This window comes from Leucoraja erinacea, chromosome 8, assembly GCF_028641065.1.
Source record: "Leucoraja erinacea ecotype New England chromosome 8, Leri_hhj_1, whole genome shotgun sequence".
Taxonomy (NCBI): Eukaryota; Metazoa; Chordata; class Chondrichthyes; order Rajiformes; family Rajidae; genus Leucoraja; species Leucoraja erinaceus.
This window is the reverse complement of record NC_073384.1, coordinates 5,294,281-5,322,193: the sequence shown is the minus strand read 5'-3', so window position 1 is coordinate 5,322,193 and position 27,913 is coordinate 5,294,281. Positions and strand designations below refer to the sequence as shown.

The following is a 27,913-nucleotide window of genomic DNA, read 5'->3' as shown; positions in this document are numbered from 1 at the left end:
TAGAGTAACTCAGCGGGTCAGGCAGCATCTCTGGAGAGCATGGATAGGTGACGTTTCACAGAGTGCTGGAGTAACTCCAGTGCCGGATTTAGATGAAGAGAGGCCCTAAGCTGTTCCACTTGTGAGGCCCCCAACGACCGGACAGCCATGGCGGCCAAATCTCCCACAATTCAAAGCGAGGGAGAAAGTGCCCAGTGCCGACCAGTTGCCGTTGCAGTGCGCATGCACAGGGCGGCCGATGATGTGCTGGCCGTGGCTGTGCGCATGTGCTAGGCGGCCTGCCGTGCCGGCGGCTGAGGAGCGAGCGGAGCCCGGCGGCCCGGACACGGATAGCGGGGGGAGATGGAGAGAGAGAGATAGAGAGGGGGGCCGCCTTGAGTTGAACGGTAGGTGTTCTGCCTTGGCCGGAGGCCCCCCTAGACCTCGAGGCCCATCAATTTTTTCGGGGGGCCCCCTAGAAAGTGGGGGCCCTAAGCTATAGCTTGTTTAGCTTATACGTAAATCCGGCACTGAGTAACTCAGCGGGTCAGGCAGCATCTTTGGAGAACATGGATAGGTGACGTTTCACAGAGTGCTGGAGTAACTCAGCGGGTCAGGCAGCATCTGTGGAGAACATGGATAGGTGACGTTTCACAGAGTGCCGGAGTAACTCAGCGGGTCAGGCAGCATCTCTGGAGAACATGGATAGGTGACGCTTCGGGTCAGGACCCTTCTTCAGACCATTATCCGCAGTTCCTTGTATAGCCCTGAATTGGAAAAAATCATGAGATTTCGGAAGTGTTGGATTGGGCGAGATGGCAAGATGGGCGTAGATTTTGAAAGCAAAGAAGGAACTGTAGATACTGGTTTACAAAAAAAAGACACAAAGTGCTGGATCAACTCAGCGGGTTGAAGAATGGAGAACTGAGGAAGGGTTCAAACCCGAAACGTCACCTATCGCGAGTTCTCCAGGGATGCTGCCTGACCCGCTGAGATGCACCAGCACTTTGTGTCTTTTTTGTAGACCAGCTTCTGCAGTTCCTTTCTTCAACATGTACTAAGTGAAAGGCTGAAACAGGCGAAGTAGGAATAGGGCAGATGGGTGGACGAAGGCCAGAGGTGGAAAGACAAAGTGTGAGATGAGGAGTTCAGGAGAGAAGAGGTGTACATTGTGAAGCCAGAGGAAGGAATATTGGCGGAAAGGGGGAGGGGGGCAGAAGAGGAGAAATTGGTGCCAATCCAGGTGGGGAATTTTATAATAAGATCCTCGCAGGCCAGTGAGGCAGTGTTAAATTGTCTAGCTTGAGAATTAAGTTTGCATTGGACCTGTTCTGAGTAAAGACACGGCATCGGAGACCTGGGTTCGAACTTGACTAGAGGTGCTGGCTGTAGGGAGTTTGCACGTTCTCCCCGTCACCTGCGTGGGCTTTCTCCGGGTGCTCCGGTTTCCTCCCGCACTCTTAAAGACGTAAAGATTTGTAAGTTAATTGGCTTCTGTAAATTGTAAAATTGTCCTTAGTGTGTGTTAGAGAAGGCAGGTACGGGACACTGAGTTGGATGATCAGCCATGATCATATTGAATGGCGGTGCAGGCTCGAAGGGCCGAATGGCCTACCCCTGCACCTAATTTCTATGTTTCTATGTAAGATAGTGTTAGTGTAAGTGGTGCGGACTCGGTGGGCCGGGTGGCCTGTTTCCACCCTGCAGGTCTAAAGTCTAACTAGAATTTTGGAAAAAAATCCCATATCATGTATCTGTACACTGTGGACGGCTGTATTGTAATCATGATAGCACACAACAAAAGCTCAGCGGGTGCGGCAGCATCTATGGAGTGAAGGAAATAGGCAACGTTTCGGGCCGAAACCCTATAGGGTTTCGGCCCGAAACGTTGCCTATTTCCTTTGCTCCATAGATGCTGCCGCACCCACTGAGTTTCTCCAGCACTTTTGTCTACCTTCGATTTTCCAGCATCTGCAGTTCCTTCTTAAACACAACAAAAACTTTTCACTGTACCCCCGGTACACGTGACAATAAACTAAACTGAACTCATCCGCAAATTGGAGGAGCAGCACCTCATATTTCGCTTGGGCAGTTTGCACCCCAGCGGTATGAACATTGACTTCTCCAATTTCAGGTAGTCCTTGCTTTCTCCTTCCTTCCCCTCCCCTTCCCAGCTCTCCCACAGCCCACTGTCTCCGCCTCTTCCTTTCTTCTTCCCATCCCCCCCTCCCCGCCCACATCCGTCTGTACCAAAGATCCTATAGCGAGCAAGATAGATCACTCGACGAAAAACACGTAGTACGGTCATGGGCAGATTCATGGGTAATTTCAGGCCCCATTTCCGTAACCGGCTTCCGTCTCCGCACCAAAGATCCCGTAGCGGAGCAAAGATAACTAGTGCGGAGACGGAAGCCGGTTACGGAAACATCCTCGTAAAAATAAAAGTTCTTTGGTTAAAAATCTTCTCCTCATTTTCAGAATTATGATTTATTAACACAAACTGTTCCCCCGCAACGTTGATTACACTGCGAGAGGGATACCCAAAGTCGGGTCAGGGTTACTGAAATGGATGAAAGAAAGGCCCACGTTCCGCTCCGTTGCGTACTACACGTCAGCCCATTGCATTTAGCAGGAGTGGTCTATCTATAGGATCTTTGGTCTGAAACATAGAAACATAGAAATTAGGTGCAGGAGTAGGCCATTCGGCCCTTCGAGCCTGCACCGCCATTTAATATGATCATGGCTGATCATCCAACTCAGTATCCCGTACCTGCCTTCTCTCCATACCCTCTGATCCCCTTGGCCACAAGAGCCACATCTAACTCCCTCTTAAATATAGCCAATGAACTGGCCTCAACTACCCTCTGTGGCAGAGAGTTCCAGAGATTCACCACTCTCTGCGTGAAAAAAGTTCTTCTCATCTCGTTTTAAAGGATTTCCCCTTTATCCTTAAGCTGTGACCCCTAGTTCTGGACTTCCCCAACATCGGGAACAATCTTCCTGCATCTAGCCTGTCCAACCCCTTAAGAATTTTGTAAGTTGGGTCAGGGTTACTGAAATGGATGAAAAAAAGGCTCACGTTCTGCTCCGTTGCGTACTACACGTCAGCCCATTGCATTTAGCAGGAGTGGTCTATCTATAGGATCTTTGGTCTGAAGAAGGGCCTCGACCCGAAACGTCACCTATTTCCTTCGCTCCATAGATGCTGCCTCACCCGCTGAGTTTCTCCAGCATTTTTGCCCACCTTTCATGTTGAAGGAGTGAGAAGTAGTAATCACGGTGTCGATAGTCTCACACGCCCTAGAGTGAGGCATCGTTTACATGAATAGATGTGTATTCTGACAAGGAAACGGCAGGGAAAATGTCTGAGGAAATTCCGAGGTGCTGACAGAAGGAATTGTCTCTCTATTTGAGATGGTTAGTGGTAGTGTAGAAACTTTTTCCCTCGCCAGGGTTGAGCATTGTATCAAACAGGAATGCAGCAGAACTGGTTGTGAGCCGGGTGGTTTGGTGCTCTTGGGTTTAATTGCTTCTTTTGTCTTTTTGGCTTGTTGCTTTTTTTTAGTATGGCTGTAAGGTAAATCGAATATCACTGTACCTTGATTGGTATGCATGACAATAAAAGACCTTTGAAACCTAAGGTACACAAAAGTGCTGGAGAAACTCAGCGGGTGCAGCAGCATCTATGGAGTGAAGGAAATAGGTAACGTTTCAGGCCGAAACCCTTCTTCAGACTGAAGTTTCCTTTGAAACCTAATCGGATCGGGAGAGGCGTTTATGCATCTGCCTGTGATCCAGGTATTCATATCGCCTGGGGCGGGGAAGTAAAGAGGGAGTGTGTAAGATGGATCTCCACCCAAAACGTCACCCTTTCCTTCTCTCCAGAGATGCTGCCTGTCCCGTCTGCTGAGTTACTCCAGCTTTTTGTGTCTGTCTTCGAGTAACGATGGAGTGTTTTACTACGTGAGCTTCCCCTCTCCCCTCTCCCCCCCCTCCCTTTCTTCAAACAGAGGACATAGGTTCAAGGTGAAGGGGAAACGTTTTAATAGGAACCTGAGGAGTAACCTTTTCACACAAAGGGTGGTGGGTGTATGGAACGAGATGCCGGAGGAGATAGTTGAGGCTGGGTCTATCCCAATGTTTAAGAAACAGATGGACAGGTAGGTACATGGATAGGACAGGTTTGGAGGGATATGGACCAAGCGCAGGCCTGGTGGGACTGGTGTAGCTGGGGCATATTGGCCGCCGTGGGCAACGTTGGGCTGAAGGGCCTGTTTCCACACTGTGTGATTATGAATCCATGGCTCCAACTGAGGGACCCCGCCTGAAGTAATACTTGAGAACAATCATGGAAGGGTGACACGGTGGCGCAGCGGGTAGATCCACTGCCTCACAGCACTGGGGATGCCGGTTCGATCCTGGCCTCGGGTGCTATCCGTGTGGAGGTTGCACTTTCTCCCTGTGACCATGCGCGTCTCCTCCCACATCCCAAAGACACGGGGGTTTGTAGATCAATTGGCCTCCGTAAAATAAGTTAATAAGTTCTAGGAACTGAATTAGGTCATTCGGCCCATCAAGTCTACCCCATTCGCCATTCAATCATGGCTGATCTATCTTTCACTCTCAACCCCATTCTTCCTCTCAACCCCATAACCCCTGAAATTGCCCCTGGCGTATAGGGAGTGGATGAGAAAGTGGGATAACATGGACCTAGTGTGTTTGTACAGTGAGATTCTTTGTTTGCATACAGTACATGTGGGCAACAGTCACTAGGTAAGGGGCAGCGACAAAGTTACAGAAGTATTCAGTGTAGTCCCTCTTCATTCTCCCACAACCACCCCTCAGCCCCCCCCCCAGTTCCTCGTTATTCTCGCCCCCCCACACACACACCAGGCCCCTCTCTGTTCTCAGCGGCCCCCTCCTCACGCAATACCAGGTCCCTCTTTGCTTCACTGGAATTTAGAAGGATGAGAGGGATTTTCTTATATAGAAACATATAAAATTCTTGAGGGATTGGACAGGAAAAATGTTCCCCATGTTGAGGGAGTCCAGAACCAGGGGCCACACAGTTTAAGAATAAGGGGTCGGCCATTTTGGACTGAAATGAGGAAAAACGTTTCCACCCGGAGAGTTGTGAATCTGTGGAATTCTCTGCCACAGAAGGCAATGGAGGGCAATACACTGGAAGTTTTCAGGAGAGAGTTAGGTTTCGCTCTTAGGGCTAACGGAATCAAGGGATATGGGGAGAAAGCAGGAATGGAGGACTGATTTTGGATGATCAGCCACGATCATATTGAATGGCGGTTCAGGCTGGAAGGGCCGAACGGCCTACTCCTGCACCTATTTTTATATTTCTATAATCTTGGCGGCCACCCCATGCTGGGTTTCCCCTTTGTTCTTGTTGTTCCCCCCCACCCAAGTCGTGTCCTTCTTTGTTGTCAGCGGCGGGTCCTTCTCTGACCACCGGCTCTCACGAGCGCCAACACTGCCGTGTTGCTGTGTCGTTGGTTGGCGGAAGCAGCGCGTTCTGAGGGAGTGTGTACACGTGTGTGTGTGTCGTCCCACAGATCTGCAGAGCCTGGAGAAGCTGCTGCGAGACGCAGTGATCAGCGGACAGCCCCGCACCCACAGACCCTGGAAGAAGATCCTGATACTGGTGGAGGGAATATACAGGTACAGCATCGTGCCTGCTCCCCCACACACCTCTCCTCACTCTCCCTCACCTCCTGCTGCCTCCCACCCCCTCCTAAACACCTTCTACGTTCAATTCTGGATGTGGGCAATATGCTTCCACTAGTGGGAGAGTCTAGGACCAGAGGTCGCAGCCTCAGAATTAGAGGACGTTCCTTCAGGAATGAGATGAGGAGGGATTTCTTTAGTCAGAGGGTGGTGAATCTGTGGAATGCTTTGCCACAGAAGGCAGCGGAGGCCAAGTCAGTGGACATTTTTAAGGCAGAGATAGATAGATCCTTGATTAGCACGGGCGTCAGGGGTTATGGGGAAAAGGCAGGAGAATGGGGTGGGAGGGAGAGATAGATCAGCCACGATTGAATGACGGAGTAGACTTGATGGGCTGAATGGCCTAATTCTGCTCCTATCACTTATGACCTTATGACCTAATAAGGGTATCGATGATTGTAATTGCATCTACGGTTCAGTTGTATCGGTCCAGGGATGTGTGCGGTGAATGAGAACGTGATGTTCCTCTGTTTTTAATTTAGTTTATTTATTCAGTCAGTTTTTTAGTTAGTTTAGTTCAGATTATTGTCATGTGTACCGAGTGAAAAGCTAGGTTTCAAGCTGGAAAACGTACAGAGAAGATTTACGAGGATGTTGCCAGGACTGGAGGGTGTGAGCTACAGGGAGAGGTTGAGTAGGCTGGGTCTCTATTCCTCGGAGTACAGGAGGATGAGGGGCGATCTTATAGAGGTGTATAAAATCATGAGAGGAATAGATCGGGTAGATGCACAGTCTCTTGCCCAGAGTAGGGAAATAGAGGACCAGAGGACATAGGTTCAAGGTGAAGGGGAAAAGGTTTAATAGGATTTTGAGGGGTGGTGGGTGTATGGAACAAGCTGTCAGAGGAGGTAGTTGAGGCAGGGACTAACCCAACATTTATGATACAGTTAGACTTACAAAATTCTTAAGGGGTTGGACAGGCTTCATGCAGGAAGATTGTTCCCGATGTTGGGGAAGTCCAGAATTATGGGTCACAGTTTAACAATAAGAGGGAAGTCCTTTAGGACCGAGATGAGAAGATCATTTTTTACATAGAGAGTGGTGAATCTGTGGAATTATCTGCCACAGAAGGTAGTTGAGGCCAGTTCATTGGCTATATTTAAGAGGGAGTTAGATGTGGTCCTTGTGGCTAAAGGGATCAGGGGGTATGGAGAGAAGGCAGGGATTGGATACTGAGTTGGATGATCAGCCATGATCATATCGAATGGCGGTGCAGGCTCGAAGGGCCGAATGGCCTACTCCTGCACCTATTTTCTCTGTGACTCTACAAACAGCTACAGAAAGGCCTCGTGAGGTTTGCTTGAATCCGAGTAGACCTATATGAATATTTAGTCGTCTTTGATGAAAACAGAGGAGAGAGTTGTTGAAATCACCCAGCCCACTTCACAACAATCTCAGAGGTGTAGTGGATTCAACAAGGTCAGGTCGATCGATTTAAATTGTGAAACAGTTCCGTCTATTAAGCCTGAGTTCTGAGCTCAGAGCTCTTCATTCAAACCTCACAATAGTTGAGACAAGGACTATCCCAACCTTTAGGAAACATTTAGATAGGTACTTGGATAGGACAGGTTTGGAGGGATATGGATCAAATGCGGGCAGGTGGGACCAGTGTATCTGAGACACGTTGGCCGGCATGGGCAAGTTGGGCCGAAGGGCCTGTTTCCACACTGTATCACTCTGTGACTCTATAGTTTGTTTCGGTAAGTTGTAAAATTTTAGTTGCGTGCTAACCGGACATGTATCTGTACACTGTGGACGGCTCGTTTGTAATCATCTTTGGACAGCAGATGATTACAATCGAGCCGTCCACAGTGTCTATGGAGGGGATAATATTTAGTGCAAGATAAAGTTCATTGTAGTCTGATTAGAGATAGTCCGAGACCCCTCATTGAGATAGATAGTAGCTCAGAACCTATACACGATAACCGTCAATAGACAATAGACGCAGGACTAGGCCATTCGGCCCTTCGAGCCAGCACCGCCATTCAATGTGATCATGGCTGATCATCCACAATCAGTACCTCATTCCTATAACCATATAATAATTACAGCACGGAAACAGGCCATCTCGGCCCTACAAGTCCATGCCGAACAACTTTTTTTCCCTTAGTCCCACCTGCCTGCACTCATACCATAACCCTCCATTCCCTTCTCATCCATATGCCTATCCAATTTATTTTTAAATGATACCAATGAACCTGCCTCCACCACTTCCACAGGAAGCTCATTCCACACCGCTACCACTCTCTGAGTAAAGAAGTTCCCCCTCATGTTACCCCTAAACTTCTGTCCCTTAATTCTGAAGTCATGTCCTCTTGTTTGAATCTTCCCTATTCTCAAAGGGAAAAGCTTGTCCACATCAACTCTGTCTATCCCTCTCATCATTTTAAAGACCTCTATCAAGTCCCCCCTTAATCTTCTGCTCTCCAGAGAATAAAGACCTAACTTATTCAACCATGAAAGTATATTCATTCCTGCCTTCTCCCCATATCCCCTGATATCTTTAAGAGCCCTATCAAGCTCTCTCTTGAAAGTATCCAGAGAACCGGCCTCCACCGCCCTCTGAGGCAGAGAATTCCACACTCACAAATCTCTGTGTGAAAAAGTGTTTCCTCGTCTCCGTTCGAAATGGCTTACCCCTTATTCTTAAACTGTGGCCCCTGGTTCTGGACTCCCCCAACATCGGGAACATATTTCCTGCCTCTCGCGTTTTTCCTGCCTCTCCTGCAATAAGATTCCCTCTCATCCTTCTAAATTCCGGAGAATACGCCCAGCCGCTCCATTCTCTCAGCATATCGAGCTGTCCGCAGCATAGTCACAGAGTGATACAGTGTGGAAACAGGCCCTTCGGCCCAACTTGCCCCAGCTATACTAGTCCCTACTTGCCTGCGCTTGGTCCAAACCTGTCCTATCCATGTTCTTGTCCAACTGAGGATAGTCCCAGCCTCAACTACCTCCTCTGGCAGCTTGTTCCATTTTCCCACCCCCCTCTGTGTGAAAAAGTTACCCCTAGCTGGATTTGAGGAACCCATGGAACATTCCAGAAACGAGTCTCCATGCGCATCCTTCCGTCACATTGACCCCCCCCCCGTGATTCTTGCCGTTGCAGCATGGAGGGTTCGATGGTGCGTCTGCCAGAGATCGTGGCACTGAAGAAGAAGTACAAGGCCTACCTGTACTTGGACGAGGCGCACAGCATCGGGGCGGTGGGGGCCACAGGCCGGGGCGTGGTGGAGTACTTCGGAGTGGACCCGGTCGATGTGGACGTGCTGATGGGAACCTTCACCAAGAGCTTCGGGGCCACTGGGGGATACATCGCTGGCAAGAAGGTGGGTGCCGAGGTTCAGGTTAACCTGCTCACTCCTCCCCCCCCATTCTCCCCCCTCCACTCCCTTCCCCACTCCCCCTCCCACTCCCCCCTTCCCACTCCCCCCCCCCCCCCTCCTCCCCCCCAATCCACTACCCCCCAATCCATTCCCCCCTCCACCCCCCTGACTATAGACAATAGGTGCAGTAGTAGGCCATTCGAGTATCGCGTTCTCGCCTTCTCCCCATATCCCCTGACTCCGCTATCTTTCAGAGCCCTATCTAGCTCTCTCTTGAAAGTATCCAGAGAACCGGCCTCCACCGCCCTCTGAGGCAGAGAATTCCACAGACTCACAACTCTCTGTGAGAAAAAGTGTTTCCTCATCTCCGTTCTAAATGGCTTACTCCTTATTCTTAAACTGTGGCCCCTGGTTCTGGACGCGCCCAGTTGAGGCTGGGACTAACAATCGCAACGTTTAAGAAACAGGTTACACAGGTACATGGATAGGACAGGTTTGGAGGGATAAGGACCAAGTACAGGCAGGTAGGAATAGTGTAACTGGGACATGTTGGTCAGTGTGGGCAAGTTGGGCCGAAGGGCCTGTTTCCACACTGTATCACTCTATGACTATGACTAATATTTATTTAACCACAGGAATTGATGCTTTCAAGAGAGAGCTAGATAGGGCTCTTAAAATTAGTGGAGTCAGGTGATATGGGGAGCAGGCAGGAACGGGATACAGATTGGGGATGATCAGCCATGATCACATTGAATGACGGTGCTGGTTCGAAGGGCCAAATGGCCTACTCCTGCAGCTATTGTCTATAGTCCCCACCAGACTGGCCGGGAAGCTAATGGAATTGGGACTCAACACCTCCCTGTGTGCCTGGGTCCTGGACTTTCTCACCGCCAGGCCCCAGGTAGTCAAGAAGGGAGGGAATACATCGAAGTCCCTCACCCTGAGCACAGGATCGCCCCAGGGTTGCGTCCTCAGCCCCCTATTGTACTCCCTGTACACATGACTGTGGCTAGGTTCAGCTCCATAATTAAGTTTGCTGATGACACTGTGGTGGTGGGCCTTATCTCAGACAACGATGAGAAGGCCTACCGGGAGGAGGTGGCTGATCTAGCACTCTGGTGCCAGGAGAACAGCCTCCTCTTGAACATCAAAAAAACGAAGGAGCTGATCATGGACTTTAGGAGGGCACATCATCCGAGGACGTACACTCCATTGAGGATAAATGGGGATCCTGTGGATAGGGTGAACTGTTTTAAATATCTGGGAGTCCACATCTCCGAGGATATGACATGGGCATCACACGCCTCAGCACTCGTGAGTAAGGCAAGGCAGCGCCTTTACCACCTCAGCCAATTGAGGAAATTCAGAGTGTCTCCGAGGATCCTCCAGTGCTTCTACGCAGCGGCGGTGGAAAGCATCTTGTCCGGGAACATTACCATCTGGTTTGGGAATTGCTCTGCCAAGGACAAGAAGGCTCTGCAGAGAGTAGTGCGTTCGGCCGAACGCACTATGGGAACTTCACTCGCCCCCCTGCAGGAACTATACATCAGGAGGTGCAACTCCAGAGCCAACAATATCATGAGAGACCCCTTCCACCCCTGCAACGGACTGTTCCAGCTGCTACGGTCAGGCAAACGCCTCCGTTGCCATGCGGTGAGAACGGAGAGGTTGAGAAGGAGTTTCTTCCCAGAGGCCATTCGGACTGTAAACTCCTATCTCACCAGGGACAAACTTTACTGAATATTTTTCCTTCCATTATTTTTTATGTAAAAGAATATGTGTGTTATGATTGTGTTTATAGTTTGGTTGTTTGGTTGTTTGTCTTTTGCACAAAAGTCCGCGAGCATTGCCACTTTCATTTCACTGCACATCTCGTATGTGTATGTGACAAATAAACTTGACTTGACTTGACATAAATACAGCTTTCCCGCTGAGTTACACCAGCACTTTTTCTCTTAAAACTTCCCAACCATTTTCCCCATACGTTCTTTTGATGGAGTAGTCTAAGATTTCTTCATGGTCAGTAACTCTTTGCATTTTGCTATTTTAGCGCAGAAAATGGTAAAAATCATTGGTAAATTAAATGAATTAAATGGCTTTGGAATGGATTGCTGCACAGTAAGGTTGCAGTTTTGGGGACAGAGCCTTCTCCAGGGCAGCTCCCAGGCTCTGGAACTCCCTCCCCCAACTGATCCGCAATTCCGTGTCCCTCACCATCTTCCAGTCCCCGCCTCAAGACCCATCTCTTCACCTCTGCCTATCCTTAGCCCCACGTCCCCCTCCCTTTTCATCTGTGCATTAATTGCCTCATATTGTGGTTTGAATTGAATTCTGTCTTTACTTTGTGTATTAGTCATGTCTCTACTATTTATTTCATTCCCCTTACATGTTTTTCCTCTACCTGCTAAATTTCTGTACGGTGTCCTTGAGACTCTTGAAAGGCGCCCATAAATAAAATTTATTATTATTATTATTACTTGTAGCGGCCAGCCGAGGGTGCTAACGAGCCATATATGTCTAACCTTGAGCAGCACTGCCTCTCGCAGGAAAATGACGGTATGGCAGGTACCTAAGAAATTAGGATTCAAGGAACTGCAGATGCTGGTTTACAAAAGAAGACACAAATTACTGGAGTAATTCAGTGGGTCAGGCAGCATCAGGTTCCGTCTGATGAAGGGTCTTGACCTGAAATGTCACCTATCCATGTTCGCCAGAGATGCTGCCTGACCCGCATGAGTTACTCCAGCACTCTGTGAAACGTCACCTATCGAGCCTGTTCGCCACAGATGATCATGCCTGACCCGCCAACTCAGTTACCCGTACCAGCACTCTGTGAAACGTCTGATCCCCTTAGCCATGTCTCGCCACAGATGCTGCCAATGAAGTGCCTGAGTTACCCTCTGTGGCAGAGACTTCTGTGTAACGTCACCACTCCATGTTCGCCACAGATTCTGCCTCACCTCGGTTTTAGTTTCCTCCAGCACTCTGTGAAACGTCACCTATCCATGTTCTCCACAGATGCTGCCTGACCCGCTGAGTTACTCTCCAGCACTCTGTAAAACGTCACCTATCCATGTTCGCCACAGATGCTGCCTGACCCGCTGAGTTACTCCAGCACTTTCTGTTTATTTTCCCTCCGAAATTAGTCTTTTTCTGCCCTCTTGTGATTTCTTCAATATTTCCACATTCACAAGCTGCTGCCTCGCGGCGCCAGAGACCTGGGTTCAATCCTGGCCTGTGGTGCTCTCTGTGTGGAGTTTGAACGTTCTCCCCGTGACCACATGGGTTTCCTCCAGGTGCTCCGGTTTCCCTCCAGATTTCAAAGGCGTGCAGGTTTGCAGGTTAATTAGTTTAGTTTAGTTTAGATACAGCGCGGAAACAGGCCCTTCGGCCCACCGGGTCCGCGCCGACCAGCGATCCCCGCACGTTAAAACCATCCTACACACACCAGGAACAATTTTTACATTCACCAAACCAATTAACTTATAAACCTGCACATCTTTGGAGTGTTGGAGGAAACTGAAGATCTCAGAGAAAACCCAGGCAGGTCACGGGGAGAACGTGTAAACTCCGTACAGACAGCACCCGTAGTCAGGATCGAACCCGGGTCTCCGGCGCTGCATTCGCTGTAAGGCAGCGACTCTACCGCTGCGACACCGAGACCGCCCGTAATTGGGCTCTATAAATTGTCAAATTGTCCCTTGTGTATAAGATACAACCAGTGTACGGGTGATTGCTGGTCGACACGGACTCGATGGGTCGGAAGACCTCCTATTTTCAAGCTGTATCTCTAAAACTAAAACTAAAACAACATCCTGGACTCGAGGGAAAAACCAGGAAAGTGCCGGGCTCCGTCATATAAATTGTCAAATTGTCCCTTGTGTATAAGATACAACCAGTGTACGGGTGATTGCTGGTCGACACGGACTCGATGGGTCGGAGGACCTATTTTCAAGCTGTATCTCTAAAACTAAAACTAAAACACTGGACCTAACCACCACATCCTGTCAACTAATGAAACCACTTCAGTCCCATCGCGTCTGAACAAAACCGGTTAGCTATTTCCTGAAAAACATTTAGTCTGGGGTTATGGGGAAAAGGCAGGAGAATGAGGTTAGGAGGGAGAGATAGATCAGCCATGATTAATGACTGAGTGGTCTTCCTGGGCCGAATGGCCTCATTCTGCTCCTAATGAACCAAAGGAACAGCTGCCCAATATAAAATCACAATAACAGGCCAATTTGAAGTTGAAACCCTGTTATTCAGGCATCATTTCTGATAAACCTCTGCACTGTCCCCAAAACAAGCACATCCTGTGAATCTGTGGGATTCTTTGCCACAGACGGCCTTAGAGGCCAAGTGGATGGACATTTTTAAGGCAGAGATTGACATAAAAACAGTTTTTATCCACGAGTAGTTGCTCTACACAACAGCCAAAAATCTGTAGCCTCCCTTTGATCTGGTATTTTGTTGGTTCACATGCTTGATCAACGGGGTTTTATCATTAATGTTTTATCATTATTAATGTTTAGTGTTTTCTGAGTCATTCGTAACAGTCACTGTATGTCATGTTACTTGTGGGCGGAGCACCAAGGCAAAATCCTTGTATGTGAATACTTGGCCAATAAACTTACTTACTTACTGATTCTGGATGAGTTATGGGTGTTAAAGGTTGTGGGGAGAAAGCAGGAGAATGGGGCTGAGAAGGTTATGATTGAACAGTGATTGGGCCGAATGGTCTAATTCTGCTCCTCCTGAGACTTATGAAGTTGTGACCTTGTCTTTTGCAGGAGCTTGTGGATTACCTCCGAGGCTACTCGCACAGTGCTGTCTACGCTGCTTCCATGCCTCCACCAATAGCAGAACAAATTATCAGATCACTAAAATGTATCATGGGCCTTGACGGGTCAACTATCGGTGAGAATCAAACTGAATGAATCTGACTTTAAGGTTTAACGAAGCACAGGCTGGCTGGGCTGAGGACCTGTTTTTAGTTTAGTTTCAAGGTACAGCACGGAAACACGCCCTTTGGCCCACCGGGTCCGCGCCGACCAGCGATCCACGCACATAATTACTACCCTACCCACAGTTTTTACATTTATACCAAGCCAATTAACCTACAGACTGCACGTTTTAGGAGTGTGGGAGGAAACCGAACTCCTTGGAGAAAACCCACGCAGGCCACGGGGAGAACGTACAAACTCCGTACAGGCGGCACCCGTAGTCAGGATCGAACCCGGGTCTCCGGCGCTGCATTCGCTGTAAGGCAGCAACTCTACTGCTGTGCCATTGTGACCGCCCTGTTACTATGCAGTATCTGCAAAGTAAACTAAACTGAACCAGGGTGGCGTAGTGGCATGGGACAAGTTGGGCCAAAGAGCCTGTTTCCACGCTGTATCACTCTTAAGTCGGAGTAAGTCAGTGGGTCAGTTTTGGGATGTTCTGTCGAGGGGGCCAGAATTAGACGCAGACTGAATACAGGGGTGTTTACAACTAGGCGTGGGGATACTTTGTCAGCCCACTTTATGTGGCCACTATTTGCATACCTTAGATAGGCAAAACAAAGAATATCACTTGTCACATGTGACAATAAAGTATTCATTCACTCATTCATTCATTCACTCACACACTCATTCATTCACTCACTCATTCATTCACTCACTCATACATTCATTCACTTTCATTCACTCATCATTCATCATTCACTCATCATGCATTCATTAATTCATTCACTCATTCACTCACTCATTCACTCACTCATTCATTCACTCATTCATTCACTCATTCATTCATCATTCACTCATTCATTCACTCACACTCATTCATTCATCACTCATCATCACTCACTCACTCACTCACTCACATCACTCATTCATTCACTCACTCACTCATCACTCACTCATTCACTCACTCATTCACTCACTCATTCATTCACTCACTCATTCATTCACTCACTCATTCACTCACTCATCATTCACTCACTCATTCACTCACATTCACACATTCACTCATTCATTCACACTAATTCATTCACTCATGCATTCATTCATTCACACATCCACTCATTCATTCATTCACTCATAACTTACTCATTCACACATTCATGCACACATTTATACCGCTCTGCTCTCTTCCCCCACAGGTATCGAGCGGGTGAGGCAACTGGGCATCAACACACGCTACTTCAGGCAGCGGCTCCGGGAGTTGGGATTCATCACCTACGGCAACGACGACTCCCCCGTGGTGCCCCTGCTCCTCTACATGCCGGGAAAAGTCGGGTACGAACCTCCCTCCCATCATTCGCTAACGCCCAGAGTATTTTTTAGCTTCCACCATTTTAGTGACGGTTTAGTTTACACTCAAAAGAAATTGCAGCGAATAGTGAACGCAGCCCAGACCATCGCACAAACCAACCTCCCTTCCATTGACTCCATCATGCTGCCTCGGCCAGCAGTACAATCAAGGACGAGTCGCACCCTGCCCACTCCCTCTTCTCCCATTGGTAAGAGGTACAGAAAACGCACACCTCCAGATTCAGAGACAGTTTCTTCCCAGCTGTTATCAGGCAACTGAATCATCCTACCACAACCAGAGAGCAGTGCTGAACTACTATCCACCTCATTGGTGATCCTCGGAGTTTCCTTGTTTGGACTATACTGGCTTTACCTTGCACTAATCATTATTCCCTTATCATGTATCTATACACTGTGAATGACTCGATTGTAATCATGTATTGTCTTTCCGCTGGCTGGTTAGCACGCAACTAAAGCTTTTCTCTGTACCTCGGTACATGTGACAGTAAACTAAACTGAAACTGAACTGAAAAAAAACCTGATCTATGTGATTTCCAATTGTTGCTGTGTTGTTGTTGCTCTTGCTATTGTTGCTGTTGCTATTGCTATTGCTGCTGCTGCTGCTGTTGCTATTGTTGCTGTTGCTATTGCTATTGCTGCTGTTGCTGTTGCTATTGCTGCTATTGTTGCTGTTGCTATTGTTGTTGCTGCTGTCACAGCAGCTTACCTCAGGGCTGCGGTGTAACGGACGATTCTTCTTTCAGTGCGTTTGCCAGAAGGATGCTACAGAAGAACATTGGGGTAGTGGTGGTGGGATTCCCCGCCACGCCCATCGTTGAGTCCCGCGCTCGCTTCTGTCTCTCCGCCGCCCACACCCGCCAGATGCTTGACACGGTCAGTCTCTCGCGCTCGACAACGTGCAACATACTAACACACATTAACATACGTTAGCAAAGGCAGCACGGTGGCACAGCGGTAATGTTGCTGCTTTACAGCGCTTGCAGCACCAGAGAGCCGGGTTCGATCCCGACTACGGGTGCTGTCTGCATGGAGTTTGTACATTCTCCCCGTGACCAAAGATGTGCAGGTTTGTAGGCTAATTGGCTTGGGTTTGTATAAGTGGTATAAGTATAAATTGTCCCTGGTGTGCGTAAGATAGTGATTGTGTGTGGGAATCTCTGGTCAGTACGGACTCGGTGGGACGAATGGCCTGTTTCTGCGCTGTAAACTAAAAAATAAAATAACCGAAAAGTTAATTTGCAAGTTGGATCGGTGGTAAGGAAGGCATTTATTTCAGGCGAGCTAGTATACAAAAACAGGAACATCATGCTGAGGCTCTAGAAGGCACTGGTCAGACCGCATTTGGAATATTGTGAGCAATTCTGGGCACCATATCTGAGGACGGATGTGCTGCCCCTGGAGAGGGTCCAGAGGAGGTTTACAAGAATGAATTCCAGGAATGATCAGGTTAACCTATGATGAGCGTTTGTCGGCGCTGGGCCTGTACTCGTTGGAGTTTAGAAGGATGAGCAGTGGCCGCATTGAAACATACAGAATAGTGAAAAGGCTTGGATAGAGTGGATGTGGAGAAGATGTTTCCACTGGTGGGAGAGTCGAGGACCAGAGGTCATAGCCTCAGAATTAAAAGGACGTTCCTTTACGAAGGAAGATGAGGTGGAATCTCTTTCTTCATACAGGCCACCAAACAGCAGTAGGGAGGTTGGGGATAGCATCAAGCAGGAAATTAGGGATGCGTATAGCAAAGGTACAGCAGTTATCATGGTCGACTTTAATCTACATATAGATTGGGCCAACCAAATTGGTAACATCACTGAGGAGGAGGATTTCCTGGAATGCATAAGGGATGTTTTTTAAACCAATATGTAGAAGAACCGACTAGAGGGCAGGCCATCCTAGACTGGGCATTGTATAATGAGGAAGCTTTAGTTAGTGATCTTGTTGGGCAAAGCCCCTTGGGCAACAGTGGCCATAACATGGTGGAATTCTGCATTAGGATGGAGTGTGACACGGATAATTCGGAGACGAGGGTCCTGAAATTAAAGAAAGGAAACTTTGAAGGTATGAGAAGGCAGTTGGCTGGGATAGACGGGCAAATTATACTTAAAGGGTTGACGGTGGAGATGCAATGGCAAAGATTTAAAGACCGCATGGATGAAATCCAAAGATTGTTCATCCCTGTCTGGTGAAAAAATAAAACGGGGAAGGCGGCTCAACCGTGGCTGACGAGGGGAATCAAGGATAATGTTAAATCCAAGGAAGAGGCAAATAAATTGGCCAGAGGAAGCAGCAAACCGGACAACCGGGAGAAATTTAGAACTCGACAGAGAAGGACAAAGGGGTTAATTACATGGGGGGGGGGCGGGGGAGCATGAAAGAAAGCTTGTGGGGAATATAAATACTGGCTGTAAAAGCTTCTTTAGATATGTAAAAAACGAAAAGATTAGTGAAGACAAATGTAGGTCTCTTACAGTCAGAGATAGGTGAATTTATAATGGGAAACAAGGAAATGGCAGAACAGTTAAACGAGTACTTTGGTTCTGTCTTCACGAAGGAAGACACAAACAATCTCCCAGGAATACTATGGGACCGAGGATCTAGTTGGAGGGAGGAACTGAAGGGAATCCAATAGACAATAGGTGCAGGAGTAGGCCATTCGGCCCTTCGATCCAACACCGCCATTCAATGTGATCATAGCTGATCATCCCCAATCAGTACCCTGTTCCTGCCTTTTCCCCATATCACCTGACTCCGCTATCTTTAAGAGCCCTATCCAGCTCTCTCTTGAAAGCATCCAGAGAACCTGCCTCCACCGCCCTCTGAGGCAGAGAATTCCACAGACTCACAACTCTCTGTGAGAAAAAGTGTTTCCTCGTCTCCGTTCTAAATGGCTTACCCCTTATCCTTAAACTGTGGACCCTGGTTCTGGACTCCCTCAACATCGGGAACATGTTTCCTGCCACCTGCGTGTCCAAACCCTTAACAATCTTATATATTTCAATAAGATTCCCTCTCATCCTTTGAAACACCAGAGTGTACAAGCCCAGCTGCTTCATTCTCTCAGCATATGACAGTCCCGCCATCCCTGGAATTAACCTTGTGAACCTACGCTGCATTCCCTCAATAGCAAGAATGGCCTTCCTCAAATTAGTGGACCAGAACTGCACACAATACTCCAGGTGTGGTCTCACTAGGGCTCTGTACAACTACAGAAGGACCTCTTTGCTCCTGTACTCGATTCCTCTTGTTATAAAGGCCAACATGCCATTCGCTTTCTTCACTGCCTGCTGTACCTGCATGCTTACTTTCATAGACTGATGAATCCACATTTGTCAGGGAATGGTGTTAGGTAAACTGTTGTGACTGAAGGCAGATAAATCCCCAGGGCCTGATGGTCTGCATCCCAGAGTACTCAAGGAGATGGCTCTACAAATCGTGGATGCATTGGTGGTCATTTTTCAATGTTCTCTCGACACTGGATCAGTTCCTGTGGACTGGAGGGTAGCCAATGTAACCCCACTTTTTAAGAAAGGAGGAAGAATAGAATAGAATAGAATAGAATAGTTTCTTTATTGTCATTGTAACATGGGCCATGTACAACGAAATTTAAAATGTCAGCCAGTCAGTGCAGCATTCAAACATTTCTAAAGCTAACGAAACATCCACGGTAAAATAATAAAGATAAGCAATAAATAAAAAACACAGACAAAGCACGCATACACACCCAACCCTCCATCCTTCTGTCGATTTCACCGTTACCACAGTCCCTTAGTCTGTATCGCCCCTGCGTTCCTTGGCGGCCACATTTAGTGCTTTTATAGCAGTGGGGTAAAAACTGTTTTGTAGTCTATTTGTCCTTGTCCTTGTGGATCTGTACCGTCTGCCTGACGGCAACAGTTCAAACAGGGAGTGTCCGGGGTGGGAGATGTCCTTTATTATATTCTGGGTTTTTTTGGTGCAGCGGGAACTGTGTAGGTCCTCCAAGGTAAGGAGAGGGCAGCCGACAATCCTCTGGGCGTTGTCAATGGCCCTCTGGAACGCTTTCCTCTGAGCCACTGTGCAGCTGGTGTACCACACGCATACACAGTATGTTAGTATGCTCTCAATGGAGCACCGATAAAAGGACAGCAGCAGCCTCTGAGTGATGTTGTTCTTCCTGAGCACCCGCAGGAAGTGCAGTCTCTGCTGGACCTTTTTCAGCAGCGCAGTGGTGTTCACGCTCCACGTCAGGTCCTCCTCAATGTGGATTCCCAGGAAGCGGAAATCCGCCACCCTCTCTACACAGTCCCCTCTGATGGTCAGTGGTACCATGTCCGTTTTGTTTTTCCTGAAGTCTATTATTACCTCCTTCGTCTTTGAGGTGTTGAGGAGCAGGTTATTTTCTTCGCACCACCCTGTCAGCTGCTCCACCTCATCCCGGTAGGCGTACTCGTCCCCCGCGGAGATGAGTCCCACCACTGTAGTGTCATCCGCAAATTTGACAATGGTGTTGCTGTGGTGGACTGGGGTGCAGTCATGCGTGTAGATGGTGTAGAGCAGGGGGCTCAGTACACAGCCCTGTGGAGAGCCGGTACTGAGGCTGAGGGCCGTGGATGTGTGATGGCCCACTCTGACTCTCTGGCTTCGACCCGACAGGAAGCTATTTATCCACGTACAGGTGGAGTGTGAGAAAACAGGGAATTATAGACCGGTTAGCCTTACATCGGTAGTGGGGAAGATGCTGGAGTTGATTATTAAAGATGTTATAGCAGCGCATTTGGAAAGCAGTGACAGGATCGGTCAAAGTCAGCATGGATTTATGAAGGGGAAATCATGCTTGACTAATTTTCTGGAATTTTATGAGGATGTAACAAGTAGAATGGATAGGGGAGAGCCAGTGGATGTGGTGTATCTGGACTTTCAAAAAGCTTTTGACAAGGTCCCACACTAGAGATTAATGGGCAAAATTAGAGCACATGGTATTGGGGGTAGGGTATTGACATGGATAGAGAACTGGTTGGCAGACAGGAAGCAATGAGTAGGAATTAACGGGTACTTTTCAGAATGGCAGGCAGTGACTAGTGGGGTGCCGCAAGGCTCGGTGCTGGGACCCCAGTTATTTATAATATATATTAACGATTTAGACAAGGGAATTAAATGCAACATCTCCAAGTTTGCGGATGACACAAGGCAGTGTGAGCTGCGATGAGGATGCTATGAGGCTGCAGGGTGACTTGGATAGGTTGGGTGAGTGGGCAGAAACAGATGCAGTATAATGTGGAGAAATGAGAAGTTATCCACTTTGGTGGCAAGAACAGGAAGGCAAATTATTATCTGAATGATGTCAGATTAAGAAAAGGGGAGGTGCAACGTGACCTAGGTGTGCAGTAAGCATGCAGGTACAGCAAGCAGTGAAGAAAGCTAATGGCATGTTGGCCTTCATTGCAAGAGGATTTGAGTTTAAGAGCAAAGAGGTCCTACTGCAACTATACAGGGCCCTGGTGAGACCGCACCTGGAGTATTGTGTGCAATTTTGGTCTCCTAATTTGAGGAAGGACATTATTGCTATTGAGGGAATGCAGCGTAGGTTCACCAAATTAATTCCCGGGATGGCGGGACTGACATATGATGAAAGAATGGGTCGACTGGGCTTGTATTCACTGGAATTTAGAAGGATGAGATGGAAATCTTATAGAAACATATAAAATTCTTAAGTGATTGGACAGGTTAAATACAGGAAAAATGTTCCCGATGTTGGAGGTGTCCAGAACCAGGGGTCAGTTTAAGAATGAGGGGTAGGCGATTTAGGACTGAGATGAGAAAAAAAATTTTTACCCACACAGTTGTGAATCTGGAAATCTCTGCCACAGAACGCAGTGAAGGCCAATTCATTGGATGTTTTCAAGAGGAGGTTAGATTTAGCTCTTAGGGCTAAAGGAATCAAGAGATATGGGGAAAAAAGCAGGAATGAGGTACTGAATTTAGATGATCAGCCATGAACTTAGAGCCTGGATTGACACCTGGAAGTATGATGTTGTGGCGATCAGTGAAACATGGTTGCAGGAGGGCTGTGATTGGAAACTAAATATTCCAGGATTTCGTTGCTTCAGGTGTGATAGAATTGGAGGGGCAAGAGGTGGAGGTGTTGCATTGCTTATCAGGGAAGATATTACAGCAGTGCTTTGGCAGGATAGATTAGAGGGCTCGTCTAGGGAGGCTATTTGGGTGGAACTGAGAAATGGGAAAGGGGTAGCAACACTTATAGGGGTGTATTATAGACCGCCAAATGGGGAGCGAGAATTGGAAGAGCAAATATGTAAGGAGATTGCAGATATTAGTAGTAAGCACAAGGTAGTGATTGTGGGAGATTTCAACTTTCCACACATAGACTGGGAAACACATTCTGTAAATGGGCTGGATGGGTTGGAGTTTGTAAAATGTGTGCAGGATAGATTTTTGCAACAATACATAGAAGTATCTACTAGAGAAGGGGCGGTACTGGACCTCCTGTTAGGAAATGAGACGGGCCAGGTGGCAGAGGTATGCGTTGGGGAACAGTTTGGGTCCAGTGATCACAATACCATTAGTTTCAATATAATTATGGAGAGGGTCAGAACTGGACCTAGGGTTGAGATTTTTGATTGGAGAAAGACTAACTTTGAGGAGATGCGAAAGGATTTAAAAGGAGTAAATTGGGACAGTTTGTTTTATGGGAAAGATGTGGAAGAGAAATGGAGTACATTTAAAGGTGAAATTTTAAGAGTACAGAATCTTTATGTCCCTGTTCGGTTGAAAGGAAATAGTAAGCATTGGAAAGAGCCGTGGTTTTCAAGGGAAATTGGACACTTGGTTCGGAAAAAGAGAGAGATCTATAATAATTATAGGTAGCATGGAATAAATGAGGTGCTTGAGGAGGATAAAGAATGTAAAAAGAATTTTAAGAAAGAAATTAGAAAAGCTAAAAGAAGATATGAGGTTGCTTTGGCAAGTAAGGTGAAAGTAAATCCAAAGGGTTTCTACAGCTATATTAATAGCAAAAGGATAACGAGGGATCAAATTGGTCCATTAGAGAGTCAGAGTGGACAACTATCTGCAGAGCCAAAAGAGATGGGGGAGATATTGAACAATTTATTTTCTTCGGTATTCACCAAGGAGAAGGATATTGAATTATGTGAGGTATGGGAAACAAGTAGAGTAGCTATGGAAACTATGAGATTCAAAGAAGAGGAAGTACTGACACTTTTGAGAAATATAAAAGTGGATAAGTCTCCAGGTCCGGACAGGATATTCCCTAGGACATTGAGGGAAGTTACTGTAGAAATAGCAGGGGCTATGTCAGAAATATTTCAAATGTCATTAGAAACGGGAATAGTACCGGAGGATTGGCGTACTGCGCATGTTGTTCCATTGTTTAAAAAGGGGTGTAAGAGTAAACCTAGCAATTCTAGCAATTTCAGTGGTGGGCAAATTAATGGAAAGGATACTTAGAGATAATATATATAAGCATCTGGATAAACAGGGTCTGATTAGGAACAGTCAACATGGATTTGTGCCGGGAAGGTCATGTTTGACTAATCTTCTTGAATTTTTTGAAGAGGTTACTCGGGAGATTGATGAGGGTAAAGCAGTGGATGTTGTATATATGGACTTCAGTAAGGCCTTTGACAAGGTTCCTCACAGAAGGTTGGTTAAGAAGGTTCAATGGTTGGGTATTAATGGTGGAGTAGCAAGATGGATTCAACAGTGGCTGAATGGGAGATGCCAGAGAGTAATGGTGGATGGTTGTTTGTCAGGTTGGAGACCAGTGACTAGTGGGGTGCCACAGGGATCTGTGTTGGGTCCACTGTTGTTTGTCATGTACATCAATGATCTGGATGATGATGTGGTAAATTGGATTAGTAAGTATGCAGATGATACTAAGATAGGCGGGGTTGTGGATAATGAAGTAGAGTTTCAAAGTCTACAGAGAGATTTATGCCAGTTGGAAGAGTGGGCTGAAAGATGGCAGATGGAGTTTAATGCTGATAAGTGTGAGGTGCTACATCTTGGCAGGACAAATCAAAATAGGACGTACATGGTAAATGGTAGGGAATTGAAGAATGCAGGTGAACAGAGGGATCTGGGAATAACTGTGCACAGTTCCCTGAAAGTGGAATCTCATGTAGATAGGGTGGTAAAGAAAGCTTTTGGTGTGCTGGCCTTTATAAATCAGAGCATTGACTATAGAAGTTGGGATGTAATGTTAAAATTGAACAAGGCATTGGTGAGGCCAATTCTGGAGTATGGTGTACAATTTTGGTCGCCTAATTATAGGAAGGATGTCAACAAAATAGAGAGAGTACAGAGGAGATTTACTAAAATGTTGCCTGGGTTTCAGCAACTAAATTACAGAGAAAGGTTGAACAAGTTAGGGCTTTATTCTTTGGAGCGCAGAAGGTTAAGGGGGGGACTTGATAGAGGTCTTTAAAATGAGAGGGGATAGACAGAGTTGACGTGGATAAGCTTTTCCCACTGAGAGTAGGGAAGATTCAAACAAGGGGACTTGACATGAGAATTAAGGGACTGAAGTTTAGGGGTAACATGAGGGGGAACATCTTTACTCAGAGTGTGGTAGCTGTGTGGAATGAGCTTCCAGTGAAGGTGGTGGAGGCAGGTTTGTTTTTATCATTTAAAAATAAATTAGATAGTTATATGGACGGGAAAGGAATGGAGGGTTATGGTCTGAGCGCAGGTATATGGGACTAGGGGAGAATACGTGTTCGGCACGGACTAGAAGGGTCGAGATGGCCTGTTTCCGTGCTGTAATTGTTATATGGTTATATTGAATGGTGGTGCTGGCTCGAAGGGCCAAATGGCCTACTCCTGCACCTATTTTTCTATGTTTCTAGTCAGAGTGTGGTGAATCTGTGGAATTCATTGCTACAGATGACTGTGGAGGCCAAGTCAATGGATATATTTAAGGCTGAGATAGATTCTTGATTAGTACGGGTGTCCGGCGTTATGAAGGCAGGAGGACGGGGTTTGAGGGGGAGAGATAGACCAGCCATGATCGAATGGCGGAGTAGACTTGATGGGCCGAATGACCTTGAACTTATGAACGTGTGATCCATTGTAGGTGTTGGATGTCCTCGATGAAATGGGCGACTACCTGAGGTTCAAGTACTCCAGGCGGGCCCCTTCTGTTCGGCCCGAACTCTACGACGAATCCAACTTTGAGCTGGAAGACTAGAGCTCCCTCCGACCCGTGAAATGTGGGACGAGAAGGGGCGACGGCCGAGGGAGATGGCGGCGGCACGGGACTCCTCTTCGACGAGCACGGACCAGGGGAGCAGAGCGAGAAGGGCGGGCGGACATCCCCAAACCCACACCGGGAGGACACAGTAGACCTTTGGCCAACACGCCACCAACACCCATCCTCTGGTACAGTGTGGTGGGGTGGGGTGGGGTGGGGTGGGATAGGGAAGGGGAAGACTCTGAAAACCTCGTTTGACCTGCTGCTCATGTTCTTTCTGCAGATGTTCTTTGTTCAATCACCATTTTTTGCCTTTTCGGAGTCTTTTTTTATCAAAAAAAAAGAAAAGATATTAAAAAAAAACACAGTTATTGTTACTCCGAGCAGGCATTTGAAATGTATATTTATCTTTATCTGTGATTACTACAATAAATAATAATTCATGAATTAGCCAAAACGTTAAACTCAGGCATGTTTAGGTGGGGTTGGTGTTGTATATTCAATCACATGCACTTGGACTCTCAGGGTTCAGTCCGTAGAATGGGAGGGAAATAGATGTTTTAGACGGCGGAAATGTTGCCAAAGATGAATTACCTAATCATTTTGTTGAAATGTTGAAAGAGAAAAAAATATATATGTAAATACACAGAAATTATAAGTTTTGTAAACTTTTTTCCTGGGGGGGGCTCCTTTTGAGCCTCGTTTAAACAAAAAAAAAAGAAATTGTGTGTTTCGACGTTGGGCAACACATGTTGGAAAGTTGGTGACCCAACAGTGCGGGTTCATGTGATTTAAACAAAACAAAGTGAAATTCTTTCTGCGAAGAGGATTGTGATATTTGCAATGAAAAAAAAATGTTTTAAGGGGAACACAAAGAAGGGTTGATTGTTGTCCACTCGTGGTTATGGCATTTTAATTTAATGTTAATGGTCTTTCGTTGTCATGTTTTTGTATCATTGTCTTGGTTCGTGCCTGCTACATTCCCAGTGCCTTCCTAGCCCCCCTCCCCGCATCACAAGCTCACGTTAAGGGAGTGGAATTAGGCCATTTGGCCCATCAAGTCCACTCCGCCATTCAATCATGGCTGATCTCTGCCTCCTAATCCCATTTTCCTGCCGTCTCCCCATAACCCTTGACACCCGTTCTAATCAAGAATTTGTCTATCTCTGCCTTAAAAATATCCACTGACTTGGCCTCCACAACTCCCTGTGGCAATGAGTTCCACAGATTCACTACCCTCTGACTAAAGAAGTTCCTCCTCACCTCTTTTTTCAAAGAGCGCCCTTTAAATCTGAGGCTATGGCCTCTGGTCCTAGACTCTCCCACCAGTGGAAACATCCTCTGTGGGGAGAGCGCTGTAGCCCAGACCACAGTGATCCTCTGTATCAACCCGCAAACTCGTTTAGAGTCAGGCCTCGCCGGCAAGCTACACCGCTACACCGCCCCCCCCCCCCCCCCCCCCCCCCGGATTCTCAGGGAAACAAACTAAGTTGGCGCTTACGGTCCGAGCAGAGGCTCACCCACAGCACGAGGGCGATCAATGTTCCGCACTGATCGCCAGGTATACCCAGAACGTGCGCATGGCCAGACGACACACACGCACGCACCACTCCATGCACACGCATATACACACACAACTACACCACACGCATACTCACATACACACACAAGCAAACACACACACGCACACACGCGCACACACACACACACGCGCACGCACACACAACTACACAGACATGCCACCACACACACACACACACACACTCGCGCACACACACACACAACCACACAGACACACACACACACAAACACTCACACACACACACACGCACAAACACACACACACACTCACACACACACACACACACAAACACACACACACACCGCCACGAGCAAACACACACACACACACACGACACACACACACGCACACACACACCTCTGCATACATACGCCGCCAGGAGCAAACACACACACACACACACACACACACACACACACACACGCACACACACACACACACACACACACACACACACACACACACACACACACACACACACACACACACACACACACACACACACACACACACACACACACACACACACACACACACACACACACACACACACACACACACACACACACACACACACACACACACACACACACACACACACACACACACACATATACCAGCCACTGCACACTGCCCAGCAATGACGGAGCTCATTTACTTGTTGAAAGGGTTTTCAAAAGGAAAGTCTACATTTCTCTCACGGCAAATTTTAGAATATGCTCAGTTTCCTTAGTCTTTGTGACTTAAAAATCACCCGGGGCTCCAGCACCATAAGGCAGCAACTACCGCTGCACCACCTAACTCCAGCACCCTAGTTCTAACTCGCACTCTTAATTGTCACTCCCTTGGGGAAAAAACGTTTAAAGCATTAACTTAAGTCGGGCGTGATTAATGAACAAACTATTGGCTTTTGCTTGAAGAACTGTATTTTATCACCTCGGCTCCAGAACATATGGCTGTGCTAAGATCAATGGCCAATCTGGTTCAGGGTGTTAACACAGTATCTCTCGCCAACCAGAGGGAGATTCTGGTGCCGTTTGTTTTAACTTGGTGTCAAGTGTTGGCTTCTCTCTGTTTGTATTTTGCTGAAATTTGTCCCTTGGCTTCAGAAGCCATTGGTGTCGCTTCCAGCCATCAGCACCTGGAAGTGCAAATTAAAAGTGAAGTCCCTGGTGTTTCACAGTCCTTTTAAGTGGCAGGACAGGACAAAGAGGCCTAAGCATTCTCCAGAGTCATGGAAGCAGGCAATCGGCTAACTTGCCCGCACTGACCGAGGGATTGGTGCCTTGAAACGTTGACGTCCATATGGAGTTCCCATATTCTATACCATAGGGCGGCACGGTGGCGCAGCGGTAGAGTTGCTGCCTTACCGCCACAGAGACCCGGGTTCGATCCTGACTACGGGTGCTGTCTGTACGGAGTTTCTTCGGTTCCCTGCCCCACGCCAAAGACGTGCCGGTTTGTAGGTTAATTGGACAAAATTGTAAATTGTCCCCAGTGTGTGTAGGATAGTGCTAGTGTAGGGAGGTGATCGCTGAGCCGAATGGCCTGTTTCCACGCTGTATCTCTAAACTAAACTAAACTTGAACGAAGCCATTATTATATACAGAAGTCCCTCTCCAGATCCCAAAGGACACGCTGGTTTACAGGTTATTTGCCTTCTGTAAGTTATCCCGAGTGTGTAGGATAGAACTAGTGTATGGGTGAACGCTGGTCGGCATGGACCCGGTGGGCCGAAGGGCCTGTTTCCACACTGTATCTCTAA

The 27,913-nt window shown here is 47.4% G+C and overlaps 1 protein-coding gene across 2 annotated transcripts in view; it reads left to right on the top strand.

Moving 5' to 3' along the window:
• Nucleotides 1–25,289, top strand: part of sptlc3 (serine palmitoyltransferase, long chain base subunit 3) — an 80,603-nt gene extending 55,314 nt beyond the window's left edge. For both annotated transcript variants that reach the window (XM_055638918.1, XM_055638916.1), the window contains exons 8-13: nucleotides 5,547–5,652; nucleotides 8,828–9,047; nucleotides 13,835–13,961; nucleotides 15,187–15,322; nucleotides 16,102–16,231; nucleotides 24,450–25,289. In XM_055638918.1, the coding sequence (XP_055494893.1) occupies nucleotides 5,547–5,652; nucleotides 8,828–9,047; nucleotides 13,835–13,961; nucleotides 15,187–15,322; nucleotides 16,102–16,231; nucleotides 24,450–24,563 (833 nt within the window). In that variant the 3' untranslated portion in view covers nucleotides 24,564–25,289. The remainder of the gene's footprint in view (nucleotides 1–5,546; nucleotides 5,653–8,827; nucleotides 9,048–13,834; nucleotides 13,962–15,186; nucleotides 15,323–16,101; nucleotides 16,232–24,449) is intronic.
• The last annotated feature ends 2,624 nt before the right edge of the window (nucleotides 25,290–27,913 follow it).